Here is a 23,844-nt window from a genome sequence, read left to right on the forward strand (position 1 = left end):
CGTTTGTTTGTTTCACGTGAGTGCGTCAGCTGCAGAGGCAGAGTACTGCATCTATGAGCCAAAGAAAGCGCAGCAGCATAAGATTTGCACTAATGTTAAAAAGGACAGTTCACGAGTCATCTGCAGTGTTATACTTGAAAGTAACTTGTTTGTTTTTCTATTTCAATATTTATATATTGAAATTTATTTATTTATATATATTTTAAATTTTTAATTATATTTTTGTATTGAAGTTCATTGCCTGCTTAGTTTTTATTGTGCTACAATTAAAAAGGTGACACTTCGACACATTGTATAGAAAGATCCAAAATAGTGATCTCAGTGTCAAAGCAGAGGGATATAGCACCACCTTGTGGAATGTTTACAATGAATGCGGATCAGACATTCAAATCTGGTCCACACATGTCAAATTAAATTATAATCAATATTTAGAATATATCAAACTCAGATATCCGATGTCCAAGTCTGAATAATTCTGATCCAAATCTTACCCTATCATTCCTCTCAGTGATTATTTCCCAGATAAAAGGGTTACCACTAGGCTAGCTTCTTAAAAATAAATTAATGAGCCAGTCTTTTGAACGGTTCTTTGAAAAGAACGGCTCCTCAAGATCCGGCTCCCATCAAAGAGCCATAAATTCCATCTCTAGCGTATGGGGCTCTGGATACTTCCCGCCTTGTATTCTTCTGATTAGTCGTATTGTTATCCATTTGTGTGCAGTGATAGTTTCAAATGCACGCTTGGTCCCGCCCCTCGAGCTTGGTCATTTTAATTACTCTGTTGCCAGACAACTTTCTATGCGGGATTTCCAGGCTAGTGTAGCCCCACATTGTTTTCCATGTCCATGTAAAAAGTCTTAAGTAAATAAATGTAGCGACCCTGGGACATTTAAATAGTTTGTGTGTTATGTGTTGCATTTCATTTCGTTGTCCGTTATGCCAGTTGTTCTATGTGCATGCATTGCAATGTCCTTCTTGTCTATCAGTGTGGGGGGCGACTCATCAGGTCAGCTGGGGGTTGCCCGGGTAACCGGATGTTGTTAGTGTGGATTTTTGCCGTTGGTTACGAGTTTCAGGCTACGTTTACATGATGACGGTCTGAACAGAAGACGCAAAAGTGGCGTCGCGTCTTCACTTTTTATTGGGCGTTTAGACGAGCGTTTCCGGGAGGAAATCTGCGTGCATACGGTGACTCAAAAGTGTGTTAATTTCTATTGGGTATGCATGTCAGGCGGCTAGGTGGTGCTGTGATACACCATCACACAAAACCACCATGTCTGAGCGCATCTGTAGAATCTTCCTTCTTCTCTTATGTGCGCCGCGAAAACCAAAACATAATTACAGATCCTTCTCTGTTCAGTAATACTATATGTACATATCCTGTACATTTCGTGGAAAGACTCCTGTAAGTTTATTAGAGCTGCCAGAGCAGCTTGAGCTTTGCCGACGCATGGAAATAATACAACATGGTTGCTTATTTCCCTGTACTGCCGCTGTATGTGACGTGTACGCGACGTGAGCAGATCTGAGCAGAGTTTTGCGTCTTGGCAGTGTAGACGGAAACGCTACGGCGGAGCGTATTCAAGTTTTTCACTTTGGAGGGTGGTTTCAGATTTTTGCGTTTTTAAGCCCCAAAAACGCCGTCACCGTCTAAACGAAAGGCACTTCCGATAAAATATTTTGTCGTTTTTACCCGCAAGCGTCCTCGTGTAAAGGGGGCCTTAGTGACCTGGTTTGTTACATGAAAGTTCCTTCAAGTACTCATACTCACATCGTTATGTTACCGGCGAGGTCATTACATAACGTTTATATTTCTGGTATAGAAATACAGTTTAATCTTGGTTTTGTGTGGCGAATATCCCGGGTCAAAAAAAAACAAGGCTATAATATAAAGAATTCAACTTAATATCCCAATGGACCCTCCCCAGAACTTAACGATACCGGTTATGCAGACCTAGAATAAACTATTTGTATGAAAGCTCAGACATCAGAGCAATGTATAAGGTAACTGCATAGGGAGGATTCTGTTGGCTGTTATTTCATAATTCTACAGATAAAATCAGATGTGAAGATGGACAATTCATATGAGAGGTTTCATAAGAAAACCTTCACGAACAAAAGCTTTTCAAGTTAAACATGAGAAAAGCTAGTAAGTGATATAAGTATAAAGCTATAGGAAAGATTCAACATGACATTTCGTCCAAAGTTAAGTTAGATTGAATTCTTCAACTGAAGTCAGTACAATCCCCAGAGGTGGAGCCTTATATAGGCTGGTATATTGGTAAGTGCATATGCGATGGTGGAGGTGGAAGTCCAAAGATATTTTGTAGCCTAAAACAAATGAATAAATACAATTATACTACATTGAATAATCAAAATAATACATATTGATATACATGTAATAAAGACGAGAACTAGTTATAGTATTAGTAGGGGACTGCAATCGGTACTAGTGGTACTATTACTAGTAGTAATCATCACCAAAAAAAATTACTAAAAGTTGAAAGAAGTAGGCTACATTTAAATGTCACATACAAATGCTATTTTTTTAAGATATATTATATCATTGATATATATATATATATATATATATATATATATATATATATATATATATTTGCGATATATATTTGTGATACATATTATATTGTTTTCTTGCTCCAACCAATTAAAAGCTGAGATTCCAAATGGTCTTTATTATTTATTTTACAGTCAGGCAGTTCTGCGGACGTCTATGAGCGGCTGAAGGGGTCCTCTTTACAGTCAGGCAGTACTGCGGACGTCTATGAGCGGCAGTGTTGTCAGATTGGGCCAGATTTACCGCCCAATCTGGCAACTCTGGCTGCAGCCAGTGTTGCCTTTAATAGGTCCATGGCTGCACCGCGTGTTTCCAGATTGTGCGGGAAATCTGGCTCGATATGGCAACACTGTTAAGGGGTCCTCTTTCCACGGTGGCTAGGCTAAGGATTAGCTGACAACATGCCGACTGTCAGCGTGAAACGGGATCTACTCTTCCAAGCCTTGGGGAAAATTTACAGTGAGTTGCTGTTCTTTAATCTCCCCCTTACCACATAGTTAAATTCTAATACTACTATGCTAGTATTTGCTACTTTGCAACATTGAATATAGTATATAAATGATTGCATCATTTCCTGCCTTCTGTCCAATCACGGTATAGAGGTGTCCCTCAGCAGGACCCCTGAGGTATAATTAAGTCCTTCAGCAAAACCCCTGAGGTATAAAGATGTCCCTCAGTAAGACACCTGAGGTATAAATGTGTCAACTATCCCTAACTGCTCCAGATGAGCTGGTTGTTGCTTTCCATGGTTGACAGTGAACATGTGCAGGGAATATGGGTACTAATTGTAATGTAGGTAGAGTGGCCAAATGTTAGAAAGCACTCTATAATTGCATTCCATTTGCAAGATAGTACCATTTTAGCATAGTACACCCATCAACAGAAACAATGTGTACTTTAAAGTTCCCTTTAACATGCATGTGTCTTAACAGAGACTTATCTGTTACAGCGGACGAGGAGTTTGATGAACTGTGCTTTGAGTTTGGGCTTGAGTTGGATGAAATAGTAAGTACATGCATATCCTTGTTAAAGTCCAAATAAGAGTATTCACTCTACAGAAATATGTCGTAATTAATGTTTAAAATGGTTAATAGTACCCCCATGTGACCCCTACAGACCACCGAGAGAGAGCAGATCAGTCGCGAGCAGGGGGACTGCAAGGCATATGGGGCCTCCGAGGTGGTGCTGTACAAGATTGATGTGCCAGCTAACCGCTATGACCTGCTGTGCCTGGAAGGCCTCGCCCGGGGACTGCAGGTCTTTAAGGACAAGTGTGTATACCAGAGTTTCCGTTGTCCGGTAATTACCGGTCATTGACCGGAAAAAAATGAGGAGGACCTAAAATTCTAAAGGTCTCTGGTCAGAATGACCAATGGAAATAATTCTCTGCACAATTTGAATTGTGTTTAAATATGCTACAGTGGTAATTTGTTTAGCCAATTCATGTTAAACAATGAGGGTTTTGATTGACCCGACCCGGCCCGCCAATATTTCCCACCACTATCCTTGAGCCGGGTCGGGCCGGGCCTTTGATTGAGCGTTTGTGTTTTTTTTTAAAGAAATTATCATTGCTTTATGGCCTAATGTGAGGAGAAATCTATGCCATAAACAGAAATATTATAGGCCTTTATTACACAGGTCTTCTCAATGCCGTGGAACGCTCCGTTCACTTGCATGGGTAGTAGTCCGGTAACTTGTCAACCCCAGCGTCTTCGCTAAGCGACGTCAACGTCTTTGGCGGACAATTTTACTGCTGATCAACACTACGAATACTGGTAACGAATACGTTGTAAAAAGACACACCATGTGAAGTTATTTTTTCGTTTTGGCAAGTAGCCGTGTAATAAGCAGGATAATGTATAGAACGTCGCCGGTCATTATCGAAAATAATCCCCTTAAGGGCGAAGCAAGACCTGGTCGCCCTGTCTGGGCTTATTTTCCCGACAATGACAGGTGTTCTATACATTATCCCTTACATATATATTTAGCAGAGTAGGCCTCAGTAACAAATGTGTACAAAGTTACACATGTATTAAAAAAAATGTTGGGTTGAAATCAGGCTCATAATTACAGTTAATGTGTCGGGCCGGGCTCGGGCCGGTGCGGGCTTGATTTTCTGGGCCCGATCTAAGCTCTACTAAAGACTGCTCAGCGAATCCGCCTTGGGGAAGGAAGAGTCATGAGGCTCATGGGCATTGCAAGCAGCAGAGACACTCTCGATACATTTTACTTTAAGTCAGCAGGCAGGCTTCACAGCTGCCAAATATCAAAAGAAGTAAAAAAAGAAAAAAAAAAACGTTAAAATGAAACCTTCCAGGTCACATGACCGGCACCAATTTTTTGTAGCGGAAACACTGGTGTATACTTCTTTTAATTCACTCCCATCTGGCCACTCTTGCAACTCATGGGCCCACTCAGGGCATTATTTTATATTCTATAGCTACCTAGCACCACTGCAAGCAGCCTTTTTTTTTTTTACAATTTTCATGAAATAAAATTAATGTTGGGCGGCGGGCGCCCATAATCCTATTTGTTGAAATGGGCTTGGAAAAAAAAAAGTCAAATTCTTCTGTTCTGAATGGAACTGATATTATTACGGTTTTGTTCTTATTTCAGCTCCCAACCTTGAGTTCATGAACCGGTTTGAACGAAAAAAAAACAGTTAACGTTAGTTTCTCTTCTAGTATTTTCCCTCGGTGGTCTCCTCTAGGTGAATGTGATAAAACACAAAATCACATTCCTACATATATCATCACTCGCATGGATTAAGCACATGTAACCAGTGACTGGAGGTTTTATGTGCATCCGTAAAGCATTACATAAGCATTTTAAGATCGGTATTTTAGTATAGCTCTATTTATTTACCAAAATAGCCTACAAAATGATTGAATAGGGTGAAGCAATTTTGTTTTACTTGCAAAGACAATCGGCTTGCTTCCCCTTCCATAACAAAGTCCAGGGATATTTGACTACAATGCACATGAATGTTTCCATGTACTGTAAATAGATGATTCCATGCGCCGTTGGATGTTTGTTTGAATTAGGAGGGTTCTATAAGAGGTCGATGTCATCCCACTAGCATCAAATCGGTCTGGCTTTATTAAGACTAGAGCTTTCGCGCGTGTTGCGCGGGCTCAACCTCTAGTTGTAATTAACAGGGGTAATTGTTCAATGAAATTGTAGTATACTATGCATGCAAATAAATTATTAAATAGCTTTTACTGTTATTCAGGGCTGAAAAGTTCATTGACATTTTAAAATGCATGGCAACTGGTTAGATGAAAATAATAATCATCATTGAGATTAAACAACTCTTCGACTGTCCTGGCCAAGACAGGCAGCAGTAGCCTAAAGTCACACATAGCATACACGCAAAACATTAAAAAAAAAAAAACTAAAACAGTCCGCAGGGGGGAAGGGGGATATCAATATCGCAAGATATTTCGGGAGGCTCAAGGAGGAGGGTAATATTAAGTTTGAGCAACAAAGTGTAAAGACATTTCGGGAGGCTGAAGGAGGAGGGTAATATTACATTTAATATTACATATTACATTACATACAGCACCAAAGTGTAGTCTTGTGGTGGACTCTATAGACATAATTCACAATACTGTGTTATAGGGACACTCTTGTCTCTTTAAGATCTCGTCACTTGTGTGTTAATATGCCGGTCGGCACAATGTTTGAATTTAACAGTTTTTATATGACAAAATGAACGACCTACCGTTGCTTGTCGAGGTGAGAAATTGTCTCTTCCCTTCTTTTATCGCTATTTCTGCAGTCTGTAGACAGAACGTCTTACCAAGGAGAGTTTGTCGACGGCGGAGCCGTTATGTTTAGAAACATAACGTCTTACCTGGGTGAGTGCCGCTGCGGTATGTGCGCGCGTGCGTGTTTGTTCTTACCTGCACGTGTGTCGATGGCAGAGTCGTTATGCTTAAAAACATAACGTCTTAACTGGGCGAGTGTCGCTGCGGTGTGTGCGCGTGCGTGTGTTGATGGCGAAGCCGTTATGTTTAAGGGCGAGTGTCGCTGCAGTGTGTGCGTGTGTGTTCTTACCTCTGCGTGTGTCGATGGCGGAGCCGTTATGTTTAAAAGCATAACGTCTTACCTCTGGAAGTGTGTCGATGCCTTTTTCTTGATGTGTGTGTGTGTGTGCGCTTGCGGTGTATGTATGCGTTTGCGACTGCTGTGTGTGTGTGTGTGTGTGTGTGTGTGTGTGTGTGTGTGTGTGTGTGTGTGTGTGTGTGTGTGTGTGTGTGTGTGTGTGTGTGTGTGTGTGTGTGTGTGTGTGTGTGTGTGTGTGCTGCAGGCTGCTTGGCACATGCGCACATGACTAACATGAGTAACTTGTGCGACAGGCCTGCTATTATAGTAGTAATGGTACGGCCATACTGAACGCGTAACGCGCCTAACCTGCCGCTTGACCATTGTGTGTCACAAAAATGGTTCAACGTGGCTTGCGCGCCTACACAGCTAGATGAGCCCGCCCAAAACTTATTTTCCCCTGCTACTTTTATTTTGCTCCATAAACATGGCTGAGATCACCACCATCGCTGCGCTGTATTTGTTGTGGGAGTTCGAGGAGAGTAGGAAACCCAAACGCCGTCGTGTTTGGGTGCATGACATCCTCCGTAGGCGCTCACAGCTGGGTGAGTTTCACCACCTCCTCCAGGAACTCCGCCTGGATGGCGGCTGGTTCCAGAGGTATTTTCGGTTGACTACGGCCATGTTCGATGACTTGCTAGCCCGGGTTGGTGCCAGGATCTCCCGTCAGGACACCAACTACACGCGCTCCATATCAGCTGCGGAGCGTCTGTCCTCCGTCTCTCTGCCAGTGACGTCGGGTCAAGCTCAACGCTGATTGGCTACCGCGGCTATGCGTCACGCGTAGGAGCGTAAAAAGTTAAATCTTTTGAACTCCGCGCGGAGGTGCGTTGGGCGCGTAGGTGCTTTGGGCGCGTTATTTAGGTACGTAAATATGTTATACGCTTTAGCGCGTATAACGCATCTACGCGCCTAAACCAATGCAAAAATGCAGATTTCCTACGCCTCTAACACGTGTAATGCGTTCACTGTGGCCGTACCTTAAGATTCTGCTAATCCGACTGAATTTTAAGGTGGCTACATTAAAAGGAAACAAAATCAATGAATATGGCCAATGTGCGTTCTGTCTGACCGGTGTTTGGTCCATGTCAATCCCGTTCTGAAACAGCAAAAGGTCTGTCTTGCTTCGCCCTGAAGGGGCTTATTTTCGATAATGACCGGCGACGTTCTATACATTATCCTGCTTATTACACGGCTACTTGCCAAAATGAAAAAATAACTTCACATGGAGTGTCTTTTTGCAATTTATTTGTTAACAGCATTCGTAGTGTTGATCAGCAGAGAAATAGTCTGCCAATGACGTTGACGTCGCCTAGTAACCGAAGACGCTGGGGTTGACACGTTAACTGACTACTTGCGGAGTGATACCAAAGATGTCATTAGAGGCAAAATGTCCTTTGTTTTCCTTGACAGCGGTCAATTATACTTGCAACAGTGAATTATCAAATATAATTCAACGCTGGAAGTTGTGAAGAGCCCATGCAAGTGAACGGAGCGTTCCACGGCATTGAGAAGACCGTGTAATAAATGATATTATTTAGATATAGAGCTCCAGGACAGTAACGCAAGTGTTGTACACTTCTTTGTTATTTGGATAACCGTTCTGCTGTTGGTGTTATGGCACAACACATCAGACTCTCTGACGTCTCTGGTATTTCCACAACGAGACTCGTAGTGGGGGTTATTTCAGCCATGGTTGTTGCCCGCGATTGTTTCCCACTGGAGCCCCGCTGCCCGCTGCCGAGGCGGTGGTCCTTCGGCAGCGGGCAGCGAGGCTCCGGCGGGAGACAATTGCGGTAAACAGTCGCGGCAACAATCCCTTTCTCCTCCATGTCGTGGTTAAGTCTACTTCAGATTGATGTGGAAGAACCAGAGAACCCGACGCAGTCGTTTGAGATTCATAATATCGTCTGGAGGCGGACACAGCTTTTGACCGTGATAGTCTGATATGATATAGATATCTATGTATAATATGATATTATTTAGATATAGAGCTCCAGGACTCCTGCCGGAGCACCCGGAGTGTTTTAGAATATTTACAGAACACGGCCAGAGGCTGTGTGCGCCTCGCCATTGCGGTACATCCAATGTAAACAGGGCGCATGGTACCATGGCCGCAAGCTGCTCAGGGCCACACCCCTACCCTCCTCCTTGACCCGCCTCTCTCCTCCTCATTTAAATTAAAGCTGTAGACACCACAACGGCGCGTTTGGGGAAAGCTCAATGTGCGACTGGCTTTCAGTGGCTGTAATTCTGCACCACGGCTGAATTTTGGGAACGTCTTCAAGTACTGTTAGGGGCCCACTAATCTATATTAAAGCATCCATAAAGTAGCATGCCATGGGACCTTTAAATAAACATTTTGAAATGAATTGAAGCTTGGAATCTGAACTAAATAATGTTATTAACCTGTTTTTAAATAAATTGACATTCATGTTCCAGGGCCACGTTTCATCGTTAGCCTAAGTGAAGTTTGTCGTACGAGCATCGTACAGCTTTCACAGCTTTTCCCGAAAGCATTGTTGCATAACGAACGTCGTGAAAACACTCATAGCTAATGAGGGCTCCAGGGGTTCTCGTAGGGTACTAAGAGCATCGTTACTATAGCCTTAGTGAAGTCACCAGCTTGGCATCCCGTATTGGATATGTTTTATTAAAGGGGACATATTATGAAAACAACACTTTTCCTGGGATTTGGGGTGGTGTTTTGGATCTCTGGTGGTCCCATACGCATACAAACTTTGAAAAAAGTCTGTACATGATTTTTTGAATGAGATATGCATTTCTGAAAGTACCCCGCCTACAGTTACCAAACGAGCGAGTCAGTTTCGGCGCCCCCTCCTACGTAGGAAGGGGGCACAGTTGAATATTACCTCCCACTTCCCCACTCCCCTCCAATCAGAGCATAGCTAAGATTTTGTGGACCAGCGGACGAGCAGCTCCGGCGGGGGGAACTCTGCGGTATCCCTGCGGCTTAGCTACGGGAGTACGATCCCTTTCTCTGCTGGACTGCTGCCGAAGATTCGGCGGCAGTCCGGTGGGGGTAGCTCGGCGGCTCCCCCCGCTGGAATGCCGCTGAAGCTTCGGCGGCAGTCTGGCTGCCGTCGAAGCCACCCGGCCGCCTCCGATACTTCAGCGGCAGTCCGCCAACTCCGGCGGTGTACTCTGGGAGCTGAACTGGGATAGGTCTCGGTGGCAGTTCGGCAGCTCCGGCACAAGGAGCTCGGCGGCAAGTCTGGCAGCTCAGCTCCCGGAGTACAATCCCTTTCTCCTCCATGTCGCGGTTCATGGACTTCAGAGAGTCATGGCCAAAGTCAAGGCCAAGTTATCCCCCACTACGAGTCTTTACTTGTTTTGGAAGTGCCAGAGACGTCAGACGCAGTCTTTATGATTCATAATATCATCTGAGGCGCACATAGCTTTTGGCCGTGATATTAGATATAATATTATATAAATACCCATATATAATATTATTATTATATTTAATATATGATATAGATATAGAGTTGCAGGAGTCCGCAAACGGCAAAAATCCCTCCTCCTCCATGCTGTGGTTCAGTCTGACAGCTCATTCAGGGCTCCAGAGTGTGACCAAAATATTTACGGGTGCGACTAATATTTTTTATAGGTCGCACTGGTGCACCTGACGCTGCCCAGGTGAAAAAATAAATTTCCTTCGCAGTCGCATCATCTCTCTGTGTTCTCCTGTAATCGAACTCATGGTTAGGGATGGGGATCGTAACCCGGTTCTGTCAAGGACCCGGTTCCACTTTTTTCAAAACACGAAAATCATAGAGTCCCGTCGTTTTTCATAGAGTCGAAAATCATAGAGTCCCGTCGATTTATTCTTTTTTTTTTGTCGTGTAGGTCCTGTAACATAATTTTGTGTCCCTCGAGTCGCGTCATGGCATTTAAATCAAATCAATCCAATCACTGCAGCGTGTCCACCAATGTTCTTGAATGGAATTGTAAGCAAACAGGTATTACAAGTAAAACAAGTGAAGTCTGGCAGTTAACTTAGCTCATGAGGATGGCTGAACGGGCGTATAGGGGGGAACACAACATCAATGGCCAAACACATTAGCATTGTGCATCAAATAAAGACCAAATGCAGTACCTTCGACTGTCTCCGAGTTGAAAAGACACTGTCTCCTCCTTCTCCTGTCGCACCACAGACGGGCCCATCTTAATAATCCACTCAAACTACAAGCGGTAATCACACACACAGACATTGGCGCTGGTCCCGTCAGTTAAAAATAGTAATCCAATTGTTGAATCGGTGTTGTAATCAGCAGTATACAAGGTAGTTATCTTAAAAAATAAATAAAGTTTCAGATGTGCTGCGTGATGATGTGTTGAGGATGGCTCAGTAAAACGACTATCAGGTTACCATGATGCATTCAAATGTAACAAAGAAACGGTAAATTGAGTTTTTGGTGAGAAACATGCTAATACTGTATTACTCATGTTTCCTTATTACTAATACAGTTGTATAGTGCTCTAATCATTTTATTTTATATAACTAAAACTACTGATGTCAATATTTATTAAGAATTACATATTTAATTTAAAATGCAATTATTTATTTCCTAAATATTTTCCTCATCACTAAAAACGCTTCGTATTTCCACCAATTAATAGAAAAGTATCGATAGTGGTATCGATAAAGAATCGGATCGTTAAGGAGTTTCGAAAATGGTATCGATATCAATAAATATTAATGATCCCCATCCCTACTCATGGTAGGATCATATCGTGGTCTAAACCAATAAGAGAAAGAGCTTGTCGGTTCTTTGCCTCTGATTGGCTCTGGTCCTGTTCACTGCTTGTGTTTTTTTTTTAAATTGCAAACGACCTGAGCACCAGAGAAACTGAAATGGATAAAGAAAATAAACGCAACAAAAGAGGGGGAAAATTAAGCGAGGTAAAAACATAGAATGTTTTTTCATTCAAAAAAACTGAGCCTACTGTTCCAACCTGCCCTGCTACTGAGAGTAGTTATTCAGAGAGTCTGAATTACAAGCCCTTTTATTTGGAAATGTTTTATTTTGCTTAATTTCTTAGTTTTAAATGTTCCATTTCAGCTCAGTGAAAAACTTGAAACACTTTATTTTTATTTTTATAATTGTGCTTCAAATAAAGACAAGCATTTCTCTACACCCCATGCTGCGTTCCAGGGACTTTTTAGCCCGTAAATTACGAACTGGGAGTGAATCGGTCTGGTACGAGTTCACAGGTTGTGAGTTGCGGGTTTGTCTGCCGTTTCAGGGCATTTTCACGGGTACAAGGTTGTGAAAACACGGGTTATGGTTTGCCTGGAACGCACCATTATTCTTGTTCAAAAATCATTCACATGATATGAAAGTTATGGAGAGCGATAAAAGGGGACCTTATGGTGTTAAAGGCGACGCAATGAAAAATTTGGTGCACCTAAATTTTGTGCTGGTGCACCTAAAAAAAGAAAGTTAGGCGCACCAGTGCAACCAACGCATAAAGTTATTCTGGAGCCCTGTCATTGGTCAATGGGCAGCAGCTCATTTGCATTAAAGCTACAGACCCCAGAAACGGCGCACTCTGAAGGGAATGAAGCCGAGGGGAATAGCGGTAGGCGAGATCTTTATTCCTTAAAGCTATTTCCAGCAAACTTCAACAACAGGTTTTCTGGAACTCAAATACTATGTTTACTTGTTGGGAAAACACCATAATATGTCTCCTTTAAAACACATCCAATACCACTGAATGTCCAGCTGGTGCAATTTCGCAATACCCCAAAAACAGTGGTTACCGCCGATATTTTACTCATAGACTACTGTTAGATTTAAACAGCAAAGACAGACATGTTAGAAGTCTGTCATATAATGTGTTGCAGCAATTAAAAATCCAAAAACTACATGCGCAGACGAAATGTACCACAAGGCAACCCTATCACAAGGCATATAATAAAATCAAATGATTCCACTGCTCCTGTGTGGGAGGTCGCTTTCGAGCTGCGCTTGCTGTCTCCCTCTGATTTTAATTCAACCATCGTGGTTTAAATGTCCTCATATTGATCAATGACAGAAGACATACTGCACATGAATCATGCTAAGACCAGCGGGTGTCGGAGAATTTCTGCATGCGTTTTTTGTTGCGATTGTTTGCCGTTAAGCACTGTAGGCTCTTCGGTGAGGCTGTGATGAAGTTCACTATTTATTGGACCCTGACATCCCTGACCTGAGTCAAGTGCACAATCGCCAAGTTGAGTGTGTAAAACAGAGGGGGTAAAATCCCCCGTCGTTACGGTTCAGGCAATTGACATACTCCCGAATGTTTATTTTTTTTTATGAATTAAGACACCTGCATGCAAGAATGAGATCACGACTGAGTGTAGGCTACAAGCGTGATTAACTATTTACAAGTGCAAAAGCGTCTACATATTCTTTATTTTGCTGGCCACTTGTTTTTTATCCCGACAAAAGCCTTCCTCTGCGTCTCTCTCGTAGATCGAACCATCTTTCAACGTCTTTGTCTAGTATGACTGCATCACCTTCTCTCCCATGATGATCAGTAGCTTGCGGATTTCACTATCTCTCCAGTTAGAACTGCTCATGATAATATTGCTGCGTTGTCTCTGTGGAGACACGGCAGCAACAACTCTTCCCAAGCTATTTTTATTTTTGTCATATGGAATTATTTCAGGGGGGAAAATGCCGTGAAAGAAATTACGCACGGTGCGTTCAGGATTAGGACTGATATAGCATATGTCGGACTAGGCCTAATTAATTATGTTTTAATATTTGTAGCTGTTATAGACTGAATTAGTGTTGCACTCATTTATATCCGGCACCCCGGAACCTTTGTGCCTATACCTGTGTACGCCACCGGGGGGCTCTACAGTTTGCTCTGCACCGGAATGTATCGTTCTATACTTCGGCTGCTATGCCGTGAGATGATTTTCAGTAAAGACCCTAACTGAGTTCAACGTGTGCGTGCATTATTGCCCTCGGGTTGCCACAGTAGCATTCATATTATTGCAGTCTATTGTTTTCGTAGGATACTCTGCTGTTGGCCTTGATTGGGAGATATTTTTTTGCTGCCACAAAATAAACAGTTTCAACAACATTCCTGCGTCCCCCCCTCCTACAGAGCACATTTCAGCAACGTGTCAGTGGACTGTTAGCCTACAACCGTCGTTAGAGCAGTGCACGCGTGTTCACGTTAAGAGGAGTTTCGGGAAACGCTCGAAAGAAATCTACAAAGGTTCGCAAGATCCTTTGTGAGAATGATCGTACGAGCGTGGATCCATCGTTATCGGGAAACGGGGGCCAGAGCTAAATATGAGTGTGTTTTCGTTCCTGTTAAAATTTGGTTTGGGAAAATACTGACCACTAATCTAAGGACGTCAAAGTCGCATGAATTCCGACAGGATATTCTGCCGAAGAAAAGTCCTTCACGCCAGTGGGTGAAGCTTTTAGAAGGGGATTTTAATGTACAGTGGCCTGTCTAAAAAATCTTGATTTGAAACCTTTTATACAGTTTACTGCTGCTGGCTGAGTTTGTGTCCACCAATCACACGCTTACAGATCCCTGCATTCAGCCACATGATTGGCTGAAAGAAATATGAGGCGAAAGAAAGTGAAATGCTCGTCTGCCATTAGACTTTAGATATAAATAGTCTAATCTTTGAAACTATAGAACTACCTAGATGTACAAATAAAGGAGATAATGTGAATATTATATTTGGTCTGTGAAACTAGACCTACCTATTCATGAGTAAACAAGTTTAAAAACGTTCAACACCTGTACACAGACACAGCAGAAAGCTTGACAGGGTACCTCAACAGTAGAAATATTTGTCTCTATTGGTATTAAATGATGGGCTTATCGTCCATACCGTTACTATACTACTATAGCTTACTAGATAGGTTCTTGGTTTATAAACTATTCGTCTATACCCTACACACATGTGGTTAATGGCCACTAGACAGAACGCCAGCTGGGAGAAGGGAAGTTGGATGATCATGGAGCTGGAAGTGTGCCTTGCATTGCGAATCTCTCGAGTCGCTTTGGATAAAAGTTTCAGCAAAATCCTCTAAATGTAAATGTATGCTGAGAGCCTGAGCGTGGTGGTCTCGCAAGGAGGTGTTGGGTTGTGATTGACGTGAATATCTTCTGTGTTCCAGGATGAAGGCTCCGCGCTACCGACGTGTGAGCCCAGCCAGTGGAGATCCTCAGAGGCTTCTTGTGACTCCAGAGGTGGGTGGATACATCGAACCAAATGGAGAATGAATATGAACAACTAGGGGTGGGAATCAAGGGTTACATCACGATGCGATCGAAATACACATACCTGCAAACTTGTCGCTTTTTTAGGGGCAGGGGGGAAGGCTGCCCTGCTAGAATTGCGAAACATTATTGAATAATTCTTATAATTGACATTTCTCTGGGCCAATCAGAATCTCAGCGCTTGCTTCAGAATCTTGAAGCACACAGCGCCAACTGAGCTCGCCTTTGGATGAGACGCCTGGCTATCGCGCGAGTCTGATGGAAACGCTTCACGTCAATTTGAAGTAGGGGTGTACGGTATAAACGGTATAGAAAGTACACCAGTGTGAATTTGCGCTACGGTATGGATTTTGACGTTACCATGAGACCGGTAGACAGTGTTGTATGTAACAAAGTAAGTCACGCGTTAATACAGTAACATAACTACTTTTTCATGTAAAAAGTAAAGTTACGCGCAACTACTGAAAATATGGTAACAAAACATAGTTCATTTTTCAATTCGGCGCAACGTTACTTTTCCCAGGGACAGATTTGACAGCGATACTGCCTTATCAGGCAGTATGCTATTGCAGCAAGCGTGCTTGCGCAATAGTCCCTTCACGAGCTCTCATTCCACACCGTACGAGACACGCTGGTAGCGTAAAGCTATCTCTGCATATCAGACATTGCGTCCGCAGGCATTTTCCAAAGCCAGTCCTTATGACAAAATGCCAGCGGTAGAACGAGATAACTAACGCCGTCACTGTTTACCTGTGTAAGGACATGGTTCCCTTTCAAAATGTCAATAGAAAGGGTTTTACAGAGATGGTCAAAACACTCAATCCCAGGTACGCGTTACCTGCCCACACACTTCAGCCAAATTGAGATGCCAAAACTATACGGCAAGGTCCGCAAGCAAGTGGAGAAACAAATCCATACTATTAAACATTATTTTTTTTAGAAGTGGAAGTAACTTAAGAAAAGATTTTAAAAAATGTTATGCAGTTTTGCTGCCTAACCATTAGTTTACCCCTTCAGAAGCATTTATATCGAAATTAGAAGATAAAATAAACATACTATGCCTCAAATCATACCGTGATATACATTCTAGTCCATACCGTACAGCCCTAATTTGAAGGAACTATCTTATGTTAAATTCGAAGTAAGTCAAGCTTTTTGGAGGAAAAACAGCTATTTTTTTTATCTTGATTCAATTAACGTTAGCTAACGCTTTTTTGATGTGATATAATTTACAATAATATTGTGTTTTTACGACAGTCAACGCCGATTACTGCATGAACGTAGACCTTGCATAAAGTTAGTAATTTCTAACAACATAGGACTATTTAGATAAATGATCTGGCAAGCGTGTTGTCCTAGGCTAATACACCAACAGCAAATTTCTGTATAATAAAGGGCTACATTTTGCATCCAAGTCTGTCATTTGAAATCTTTCTATTGTGTGCTACAACCTCTGTAATGAATATTCACGCTAAATCCCGCCCAGGGTAACTCAGAATTCGAGTAGCCGTATATCTCGAAACACCGATCAGTCCTTGGACCGATGATTTTCGCATTTGTTTACTCTGAGGAGTTTGCAGGACATGGCCCGTGATACCAATAATATCACCATACAGCGATCCCGCATAACAAATATGCGAGACGAGGCGGAGCATGCGCATCAAGCCTGGGCGCTGTTTACAAACAGTCGAGGAGGAGAAGGCAGTTGTTAATCCTTGTAGTTTGAGCAGAAAATACTTTTTAATGTATAGTTAGTAATTAAATTTACCAAGGGGATTCATTTAAAGCTACAAAAATAATACAAATTAGACGGAAATCTAACGTTGCCAACTAGCTGGGGGGGGGGGGCGATTACGTCATCATGCATATCTAGCGTCAACACGATTCCTAACACCAAAACGCAGGGTGCCATTTTTCTCTTTTTCACCCTGGGACCTGGTTTCAAAAAAATGTGTCACCGAAAACGCCGGGTCCGTCTGGACAGTCGGCCCAAACGCATACGATTTATGCGTTTTTACACAAAAATCGTTTCCGTGTGGATGGGGCCTGAGTCATCCACTGGGAGGAGCGGGACTTTTGTTTCTTCCCAGTGGACGATACCCCCGTTGTTTCCAATTTCAACCCAATTTCAGTTTGTCTTCCAGACAATACGCGAGTCTGCCGATAATATCAAACTGGTTTGATGTGTTGTATTCCTGATCCTACAGCTGTACAACATGTGATCTGTTGTGTCCCTGATCCTACAGCTGTATAACATGTGATCTGTTTTGTTCCTGATCCTACAGCTATATAACATGTGATCTGTTCTGGTCACGATCCTACAGCTGTATAACATGTGATCTGTTGTGTTGCTGATCCTACAGCTGTATAACATGCGCTCTGTTGTGTTCCTGATCCTACAGCTGTATAGCATGTGATCTGTTGTGTTTTTGATCCTACAGCTGTATAACATGCGCTCTTTTGTGTTCCAGACAGCTGTGGTGCGTCCCTACGCTGTGGCAGCAGTGCTCAGGAACATCACCTTCACGCAGGAGCGCTACGACAGCTTCATCGAGCTTCAGGAGAAGCTTCACCAGAACGTCTGCAGGTGGAGAGCCAACCGCTGCGGTCATCCGCACTGACTGTACACTTAATGCAACACAACGTCTGCACTGACTGTAGCCTTAATGCAACACAACGTCCACACTGACTCTATCCTTAATGCAGCGATAAGACCACACAACACCGCCGTCTTTCCCACGGTCCCACACAGTTAGGAGATCATTGGGTGCCCGGTGGCTCACTGGGTAGAGCGTGTACCGTTAGGGCTCAGCCCTTAGGGCAGCGACTCCCTGGGGTCCTTTGCTGCATGTCCTCTCCTCTCTCTCCCAAACCTTCCTGTCTAACTTGCTGTATCTTCATGAATATAGCGTAAAAAATAAATCTGCGATCGGGGAGTGTAGGCCTACACATCTTACTAGGATTTGTTAGAAAATGGCAGTTGTTAAAAAATATCCAACATGCTAGACTTTACTGTGGGGCGTCCTGCGCAACACGGCAAAAACTTCCCACCTCACAGGATGAAGATTGAGGAAGAGCGTTGTCAAGGGCTTCACTCACGAGCCATGAGGTATAGGCTCCAAGAAGGCCTTAGCTTTTGGTTATGCCGTTAAGCGTTAAACTGGCGGAGCTGCCAGTTAGTTCCACACAGAGCAGAAGGGAGTTGGTGGGAGCAGCCTTGACCTGAGGGATTTTAGATACCTCAGTAGTTTCAACTGACATGGGGATGTGTGAAAAATGTGTTGAGGACTACTCTTTATTGAGTGTACCTAAAAGAAAACGCCGGGTTCTCTACATTTGGAAAGAGCCCTAGTCCAAATATATCATATTTTCTTTCACCACAATGGGGCACTTCACTAAATCTCCATTGCAGTGGGCTGGGCTCCATGGATAATCTGAGATGACACCAGGGGGGCGAAGGTTCACAATAATCCCCTTCGGTTCATTGCACGATTTTGGAGTCACGGTCTTTGCCTCGGTTGGGTACGTTTTTGGTAAATCAGGGGATGACGCAAGTCTTTATTAATACACCCGAAATGTCAGCATGCTTTTCATTTATTTGGCAAAAAATGGTTTGCCTTTTCTGTCTAAGAACATAAATTGACTGTAGATGGAACATAAACACTTCTTCATTATCAAATCTCATGGAGGGCATGCCCCCCTGCTGAGGGGAACCCACATGGTCCAGATGACCCTGGAAGGGCTGTAGACCGACAGCCTTTAGCTGTGTGATTCAATCTGATTTCCTCCTAGGTCGCATCGGTGCCAGTAGAAAAAAAAGGTTGTATATGTATGACATATATTGGGCGATGTCTATAGATCTGTTGCTCCTGTTTAAAATCAATTTTTTCATGATTCTTTTAAACATGTTAGATGAGTTTAAAATAAAAAATGTACATAAATTAGAATTGATCAAAGTTGTATCGAGATGTCGCCTTCGTCTAGAGCAGTTTCCACAGGGAAACGATACAACAGACCATTGGCCGATCTTTGTCTCAGCACGGCTATGGATGGTAGCTTTTCATTGTGAAGACTCTGGGTTCCTGATCATACTCTTCCTTCAGGAAAAGGACCTTGGTGGCCATCGGCACCCACGACCTGGACACCGTCTGCGGCCCCTTCACGTACACGGCCAAGCTCCCGGCCGACATACGTTTCAGGCCCCTCAACCAGACCCGGGAGTTCACTGCCGTGGAGCTCATGACCCTGTACAAGGTAAACACCAGTGAAGGTGGCTGTGAGAGGCTGTTTGACGTGTAACTGACACTTTGGTTGGGCCTGCAGACGGACAGTCACCTGAGGCACTACCTCCACATCATCCAGGACAAGCCCGCCTACCCCGTTATCTACGATAGCAATGGTGTCATCCTGTCCATGCCTCCCATCATCAACGGTGAGCCAGGCCTTGTTGCTCTGGCATTCAGCAAAATTACCCGTTTCAAATATAGAGTATCTGCACAGAGGACCATCATCTCAAAGTGATGTTAATAGAACCAGCGTTTATTTATTGAGATACTTTTGGATTTTCTGATGGATAATTGTTTGGTATTTAAGTACCTGAAATCGTAAATTTTTAAGTGGCATTTAAGTGCATTTATGTTAACCTTTGAATCAATGCATAGCTCTACTATGCAGCACTTCACTTTTTTATCTAAAGTAAGTTCTCTTGGGGTTTGGCTGTCCTTAAGTGTACGGTCAATTGTATTTGTATAGTGGGTGATCATGTCTGTAGGCTAGATGGTCACTAGGAAGTGTACAACACAAATGCCCCGTCCCATTACTCTCCCCTTAAAAGAACACTTGCTTTGAGTTCCCTCCATAGTAAAGTCCCATCAAGAGGGAAGTGAGATTGAAGATCTTTTCCTATTAATGAGACACCACTATAATTAATATTATGCAAATTAGCGTAACGAACGTGCTCCCCTACGTCACGCGCAGCATCGATGCGTTTGCACTACAGGAAGAAGCCTACTACTATTTTCATTCACGTTTGAAAATGTGACCCTTGTGTTGAAAATAAGATGACGTACATTCAGATCGTATAGTTAAATCCAGTCTATGGTTAAATAATTTAACATAATGTATAACTGTTTGAGAAACATGGAAAAATTGCCACTTGCTGAGTTCGCAAGGCATCCTGGGTAATTTGTGATACTCCCTTAGCTGCAAGTGAGGTACCGAGCTGGCTAGCTGACATGGGATGATTTTAAGGGAAAATAAGCACTCCCTCTTGCTGAAGTATTGTAACACCCTACCCCTCTGTGGGAACGCGCACATTTTAGGGCTAGACCTCAAATCTTGGGCTAGGGGGAGTAATGGGACGGGGTCTAAGACTTAAATGCTAGGCCCTTATGGCTCGATTCCACCGAGCATTGCGGTTAGGTCCGGTGCAGTAGTGGACTGCTGTAGTACAGTTAGGTGTGGCTCAGTTACGCCTCGTATTTCCACAGCCGACAGTACCCTTATGGTAGGATGGGTTTAGGCCGGATGGCGATAGCCGCGGAATAAATCCAATGAAAAAGAAGAACGTGACACATTAAACAAAGAGCAACAATGTAGGATGTCCAAACTTTTGCGAGACATTTTCTTCATAAACGAAGCTTTCACCGTTGTCCATAAATACCTCGCAGGTACTGTGTTTGTTTGTTATTAACCCCGTCACCTGGAAGTGTTGATTCTGTCGACCAATCAACGGAAGGCGTTTGTATCTCCAACTTTTTGGCACCCTTTCAGACCGCTTGGTTCTCCAACGGAGGACTACAGAAAAATAGTCACTGCTAATCATTGCTAAGTTCGGACCCTGCCCACTTTTGGCGGTGGAAATGTGAACTGTACCACAACTTAATTGCACCTAACCGTAACGCTTGGTGGAAACATGCCATTAGTTCATTGTGCTATTCCAGCCTCTTCCACGTGGAGGGGCAGCAGTGGTGGCCACTCAGCATTGACCACTGAACCAGTTTAAGCCATGGCATGGATCCTAATCCTTACTCACCTATGCCTTTTACTTCTATTCCATCTTTCAGGAGACCATACCAAAATCTCCCTCAAAACGAAAAACGTCTTTGTCGAATGCACAGCCACAGACCTGACCAAGGTAGGAGTGTAAATTATGTAACATAAGACCTGACCAAGGTAGAAACATAAATTATGTAACATAAGACCTGATCAAGGTAGGAACATAATTTGTGTAATATAAGACCTGACCAAGGTAGGAACATAAATGATGTAATATAAGACCTGACCAAGGTTACATAAGACCTGACCATGGTAGGAGTGTAAATTCTATAACAGTAGACCTGACCGGGTGACATGGAAAGGTTCTGAAGGAGGCCAAGCCTAGCAGGAGCAGCAGGTGTTGCACCTCGAGTGCTCTTGGAGGGGTATACACATGTAGAATCTCGAATGAGGAGGTGGTTGCGATGAATCCGGCACCAGTCACCATTGAGTGGATGTTCCCTACAGGCTAAGATCGTGCTGGATATGATGGTGACCATGTTCTCTGAGTACTGCGCAGAGCCCTTCACGTGAGTACACTTCTCTACCCGCAGTAATCCTGGACTCAAAAGTCACTCTCTACACCCTTTAGTGGCTTGTATCGCCACAGACAGACCCTGCAGCTCTTCTCCAATGATCCCCTCTATGTTGTGTCTTCTGCAGGGTGGAGGGGGCTGAGGTCGTGTCTCCTGATGGCAGTACCTACATGTACCCGGTACTGGACACACTTTTATCACACCTTCACACCTTTAGATTTGTTCTGTCACTTGTCCAGTTCAGTTTGTATCCTTCACAGATTGATTGTGTTCACTAGTCCCATTCAGTCAGTTGTGGTCACTAGTCCCATTCAGTCTGTTATCCCATTCAGTCACTGTACTTCACAGATCTGTTGTGTTCACTATTCCCATCCAGTCACTATCCCTCACAGATCTGTTGTGTTCACTAGTCCCATTCAGTCTGTTCTGTTGTGTTCACTAGTCTCGTTCAGTCTGTTGTGTTCACTAGTCCCATTCAGGTCTTTTGTGTTCACTAGACACGTTCCGTCTGTTGTGTTCACTAGTCCCATTTAGTCTGTTGTGTTACTAGTCCCATTCAGTCTGTTATCACATTCAGTCACTGTCCTTCACCGGTCTGTTTTGTTCACTATTCCCATCCAGTCACTATCCCTCATAGGTCTGTTGTGTTCACTAGTCCCATTCAGTTGCTATTCCGCACAGGTCTGTTGTGATCACTAGTCCTATTGAGGTCTGTTCTGTTCACTAGTCCCATTCAGGTCTTTTGTGTTCACTATTCCCGTTCAGTCTCTTGCGTTCATTAGTCCCTTTTGGTCTGTTGTGTTTACTAGTCCCATTCAGTCTGTTGTCCCATCCAGTCACTATCCCTCACAGATCTGTTGTGTTCACTAGTCCCATTCAGTCTGTTCTGTTGTGTTCACTAGTCCCATTCAGGTCTTTTGTGTTCACTATTCCCGTTCAGTCTCTTGTGTTCATTAGTCCCTTTTGGTCTGTTGTGTTCACTATTCCCATCCAGTCACTATCCTTCACAGGTCTGTTGTGTTCACTAGTCCCATTCAGGTCTTTTGTGTTCACTAGTCCTGTTCAGTCTGTTGTGTTCACTAGTCCCATTCAGCCGCTATCCCTCACAGGTCTGTTGTGTTCACAAGTCACATTCAGGTCTGCCGGTTCACTAGTCCCATTCAGTCACTATCCCTCACAGGTCTGTTGTGTTCACTAGTCCCATTCAGGTCTGTTGTGTTCACTAGTCTTATTTAGGTCTGTTGTGTTCACTGTTGCCTGTATCTTTATGTGGATGCGTAGGAGCTTGCTTACAGAACGGAGACACTGTCCAGTGAATTCATCAACCGCAAGGTCGGCATCAAGTGAGTAAACGGCGGGCTGTGGGGAAGGGAGGAGGGGCTCAGTGGAAGGGGACTTTGACTCTGGTCATCTCCTAGAGCGCACATCTTCTTAGCACATTATACACATACGACAACAACCCTAACACAGCCGGTATCCCCCCCCCCTCCCAAGCGAGTCGACGGAGCGTATCGCCGGCCTGCTCACCAAGATGTGTCTGCGCTCGCAGCCCACCGGCGTCGGGGACCAGATCCAGGTGGAGATCCCGCCCACGCGCTCTGATGTCATCCACGCCTGCGACATCATGGAGGACGCCGCCATGGCCTACGGCTTTAACAACATCCCCCGCACCACTCCGGGCACCTACACCGTGGCCAATCAGGTGTGTGTGTGGGTGTCTGTGTGTGTGTCGGTGTGTTTTTACATCCTCAATTTCCGCACTAAATATTTGTGGTGTTATCACAATAGTTGCCTCCATCACTCCAATAGGACTAGGTGTTTGTTTTATTCTAATGGGAGTCTAGCTATTGCTAGAATATAAAATCTGTATTTGTCATTGTAACAGATACAACAAAATTAAGTGCAGTCCTTATTCAGTGCAAAAACATCATTGAGTTAGTATGCATAAATAATATATAAATATATATAAATATAGTACTACTATAAGCATTAAAAAGCACATAAGAAACATCCACACAAACATCCACATTCGTAAATGTAAAAGTGGTAACAACTATGCTTTAGTAGCACCATTTATAGAAGTTATGGCCATTGGCTAAAGCTAGTTTGTTCTAGTTTTCATGGACCTGTATCTCCTGCCTGATGGCAGTAGTTCAAACAGTTTGTGACCGGGGTGTGATGAGTCCTGCAGGATGGATTTGTCCTTTTTGAGGCAGCGAGAGCTGTGAATTTCTTCCATAGAGGGAAGAGGGCAGCCGAGTATTTTCTGTTATGCCTTTATGACCCCCTGGAGCATTTTCCTCTGTGCCACAGTGTAGCTTA

The 23,844-nt window shown here is 43.5% G+C and overlaps 1 protein-coding gene across 3 annotated transcripts in view; it reads left to right on the forward strand.

The window, feature by feature from the left end:
- Positions 1-2,876: 2,876 nt before the first annotated feature.
- The window catches only part of farsb (phenylalanyl-tRNA synthetase subunit beta), a 29,066-nt gene continuing 8,098 nt past the window's right edge, over positions 2,877-23,844 (forward strand). The window contains exons 1-12 of one of the 3 annotated variants that reach the window (XM_079731129.1): positions 2,877-3,037; positions 3,528-3,583; positions 3,695-3,849; positions 14,848-14,920; positions 17,422-17,537; positions 19,054-19,204; positions 19,274-19,382; positions 21,016-21,086; positions 21,455-21,516; positions 21,650-21,701; positions 22,804-22,865; positions 23,017-23,224. In XM_079731129.1, coding sequence (XP_079587255.1) covers positions 2,980-3,037; positions 3,528-3,583; positions 3,695-3,849; positions 14,848-14,920; positions 17,422-17,537; positions 19,054-19,204; positions 19,274-19,382; positions 21,016-21,086; positions 21,455-21,516; positions 21,650-21,701; positions 22,804-22,865; positions 23,017-23,224 — 1,173 coding nt within the window. In that variant the 5' untranslated portion in view covers positions 2,877-2,979. Of the gene's footprint in view, positions 3,038-3,527; positions 3,584-3,694; positions 3,850-14,847; positions 14,921-17,421; positions 17,538-19,053; positions 19,205-19,273; positions 19,383-21,015; positions 21,087-21,454; positions 21,517-21,649; positions 21,702-22,803; positions 22,866-23,016; positions 23,225-23,844 lie in introns of those variants that run through there. The other 2 variants (XM_079731131.1, XM_079731130.1) reach the window with 2 other exon arrangements.

The sequence above is a fragment of the Pollachius pollachius genome (genome assembly GCF_949987615.1).
Source record: "Pollachius pollachius genome assembly, chromosome: 3".
NCBI classification, from domain to species: Eukaryota; Metazoa; Chordata; class Actinopteri; order Gadiformes; family Gadidae; genus Pollachius; species Pollachius pollachius.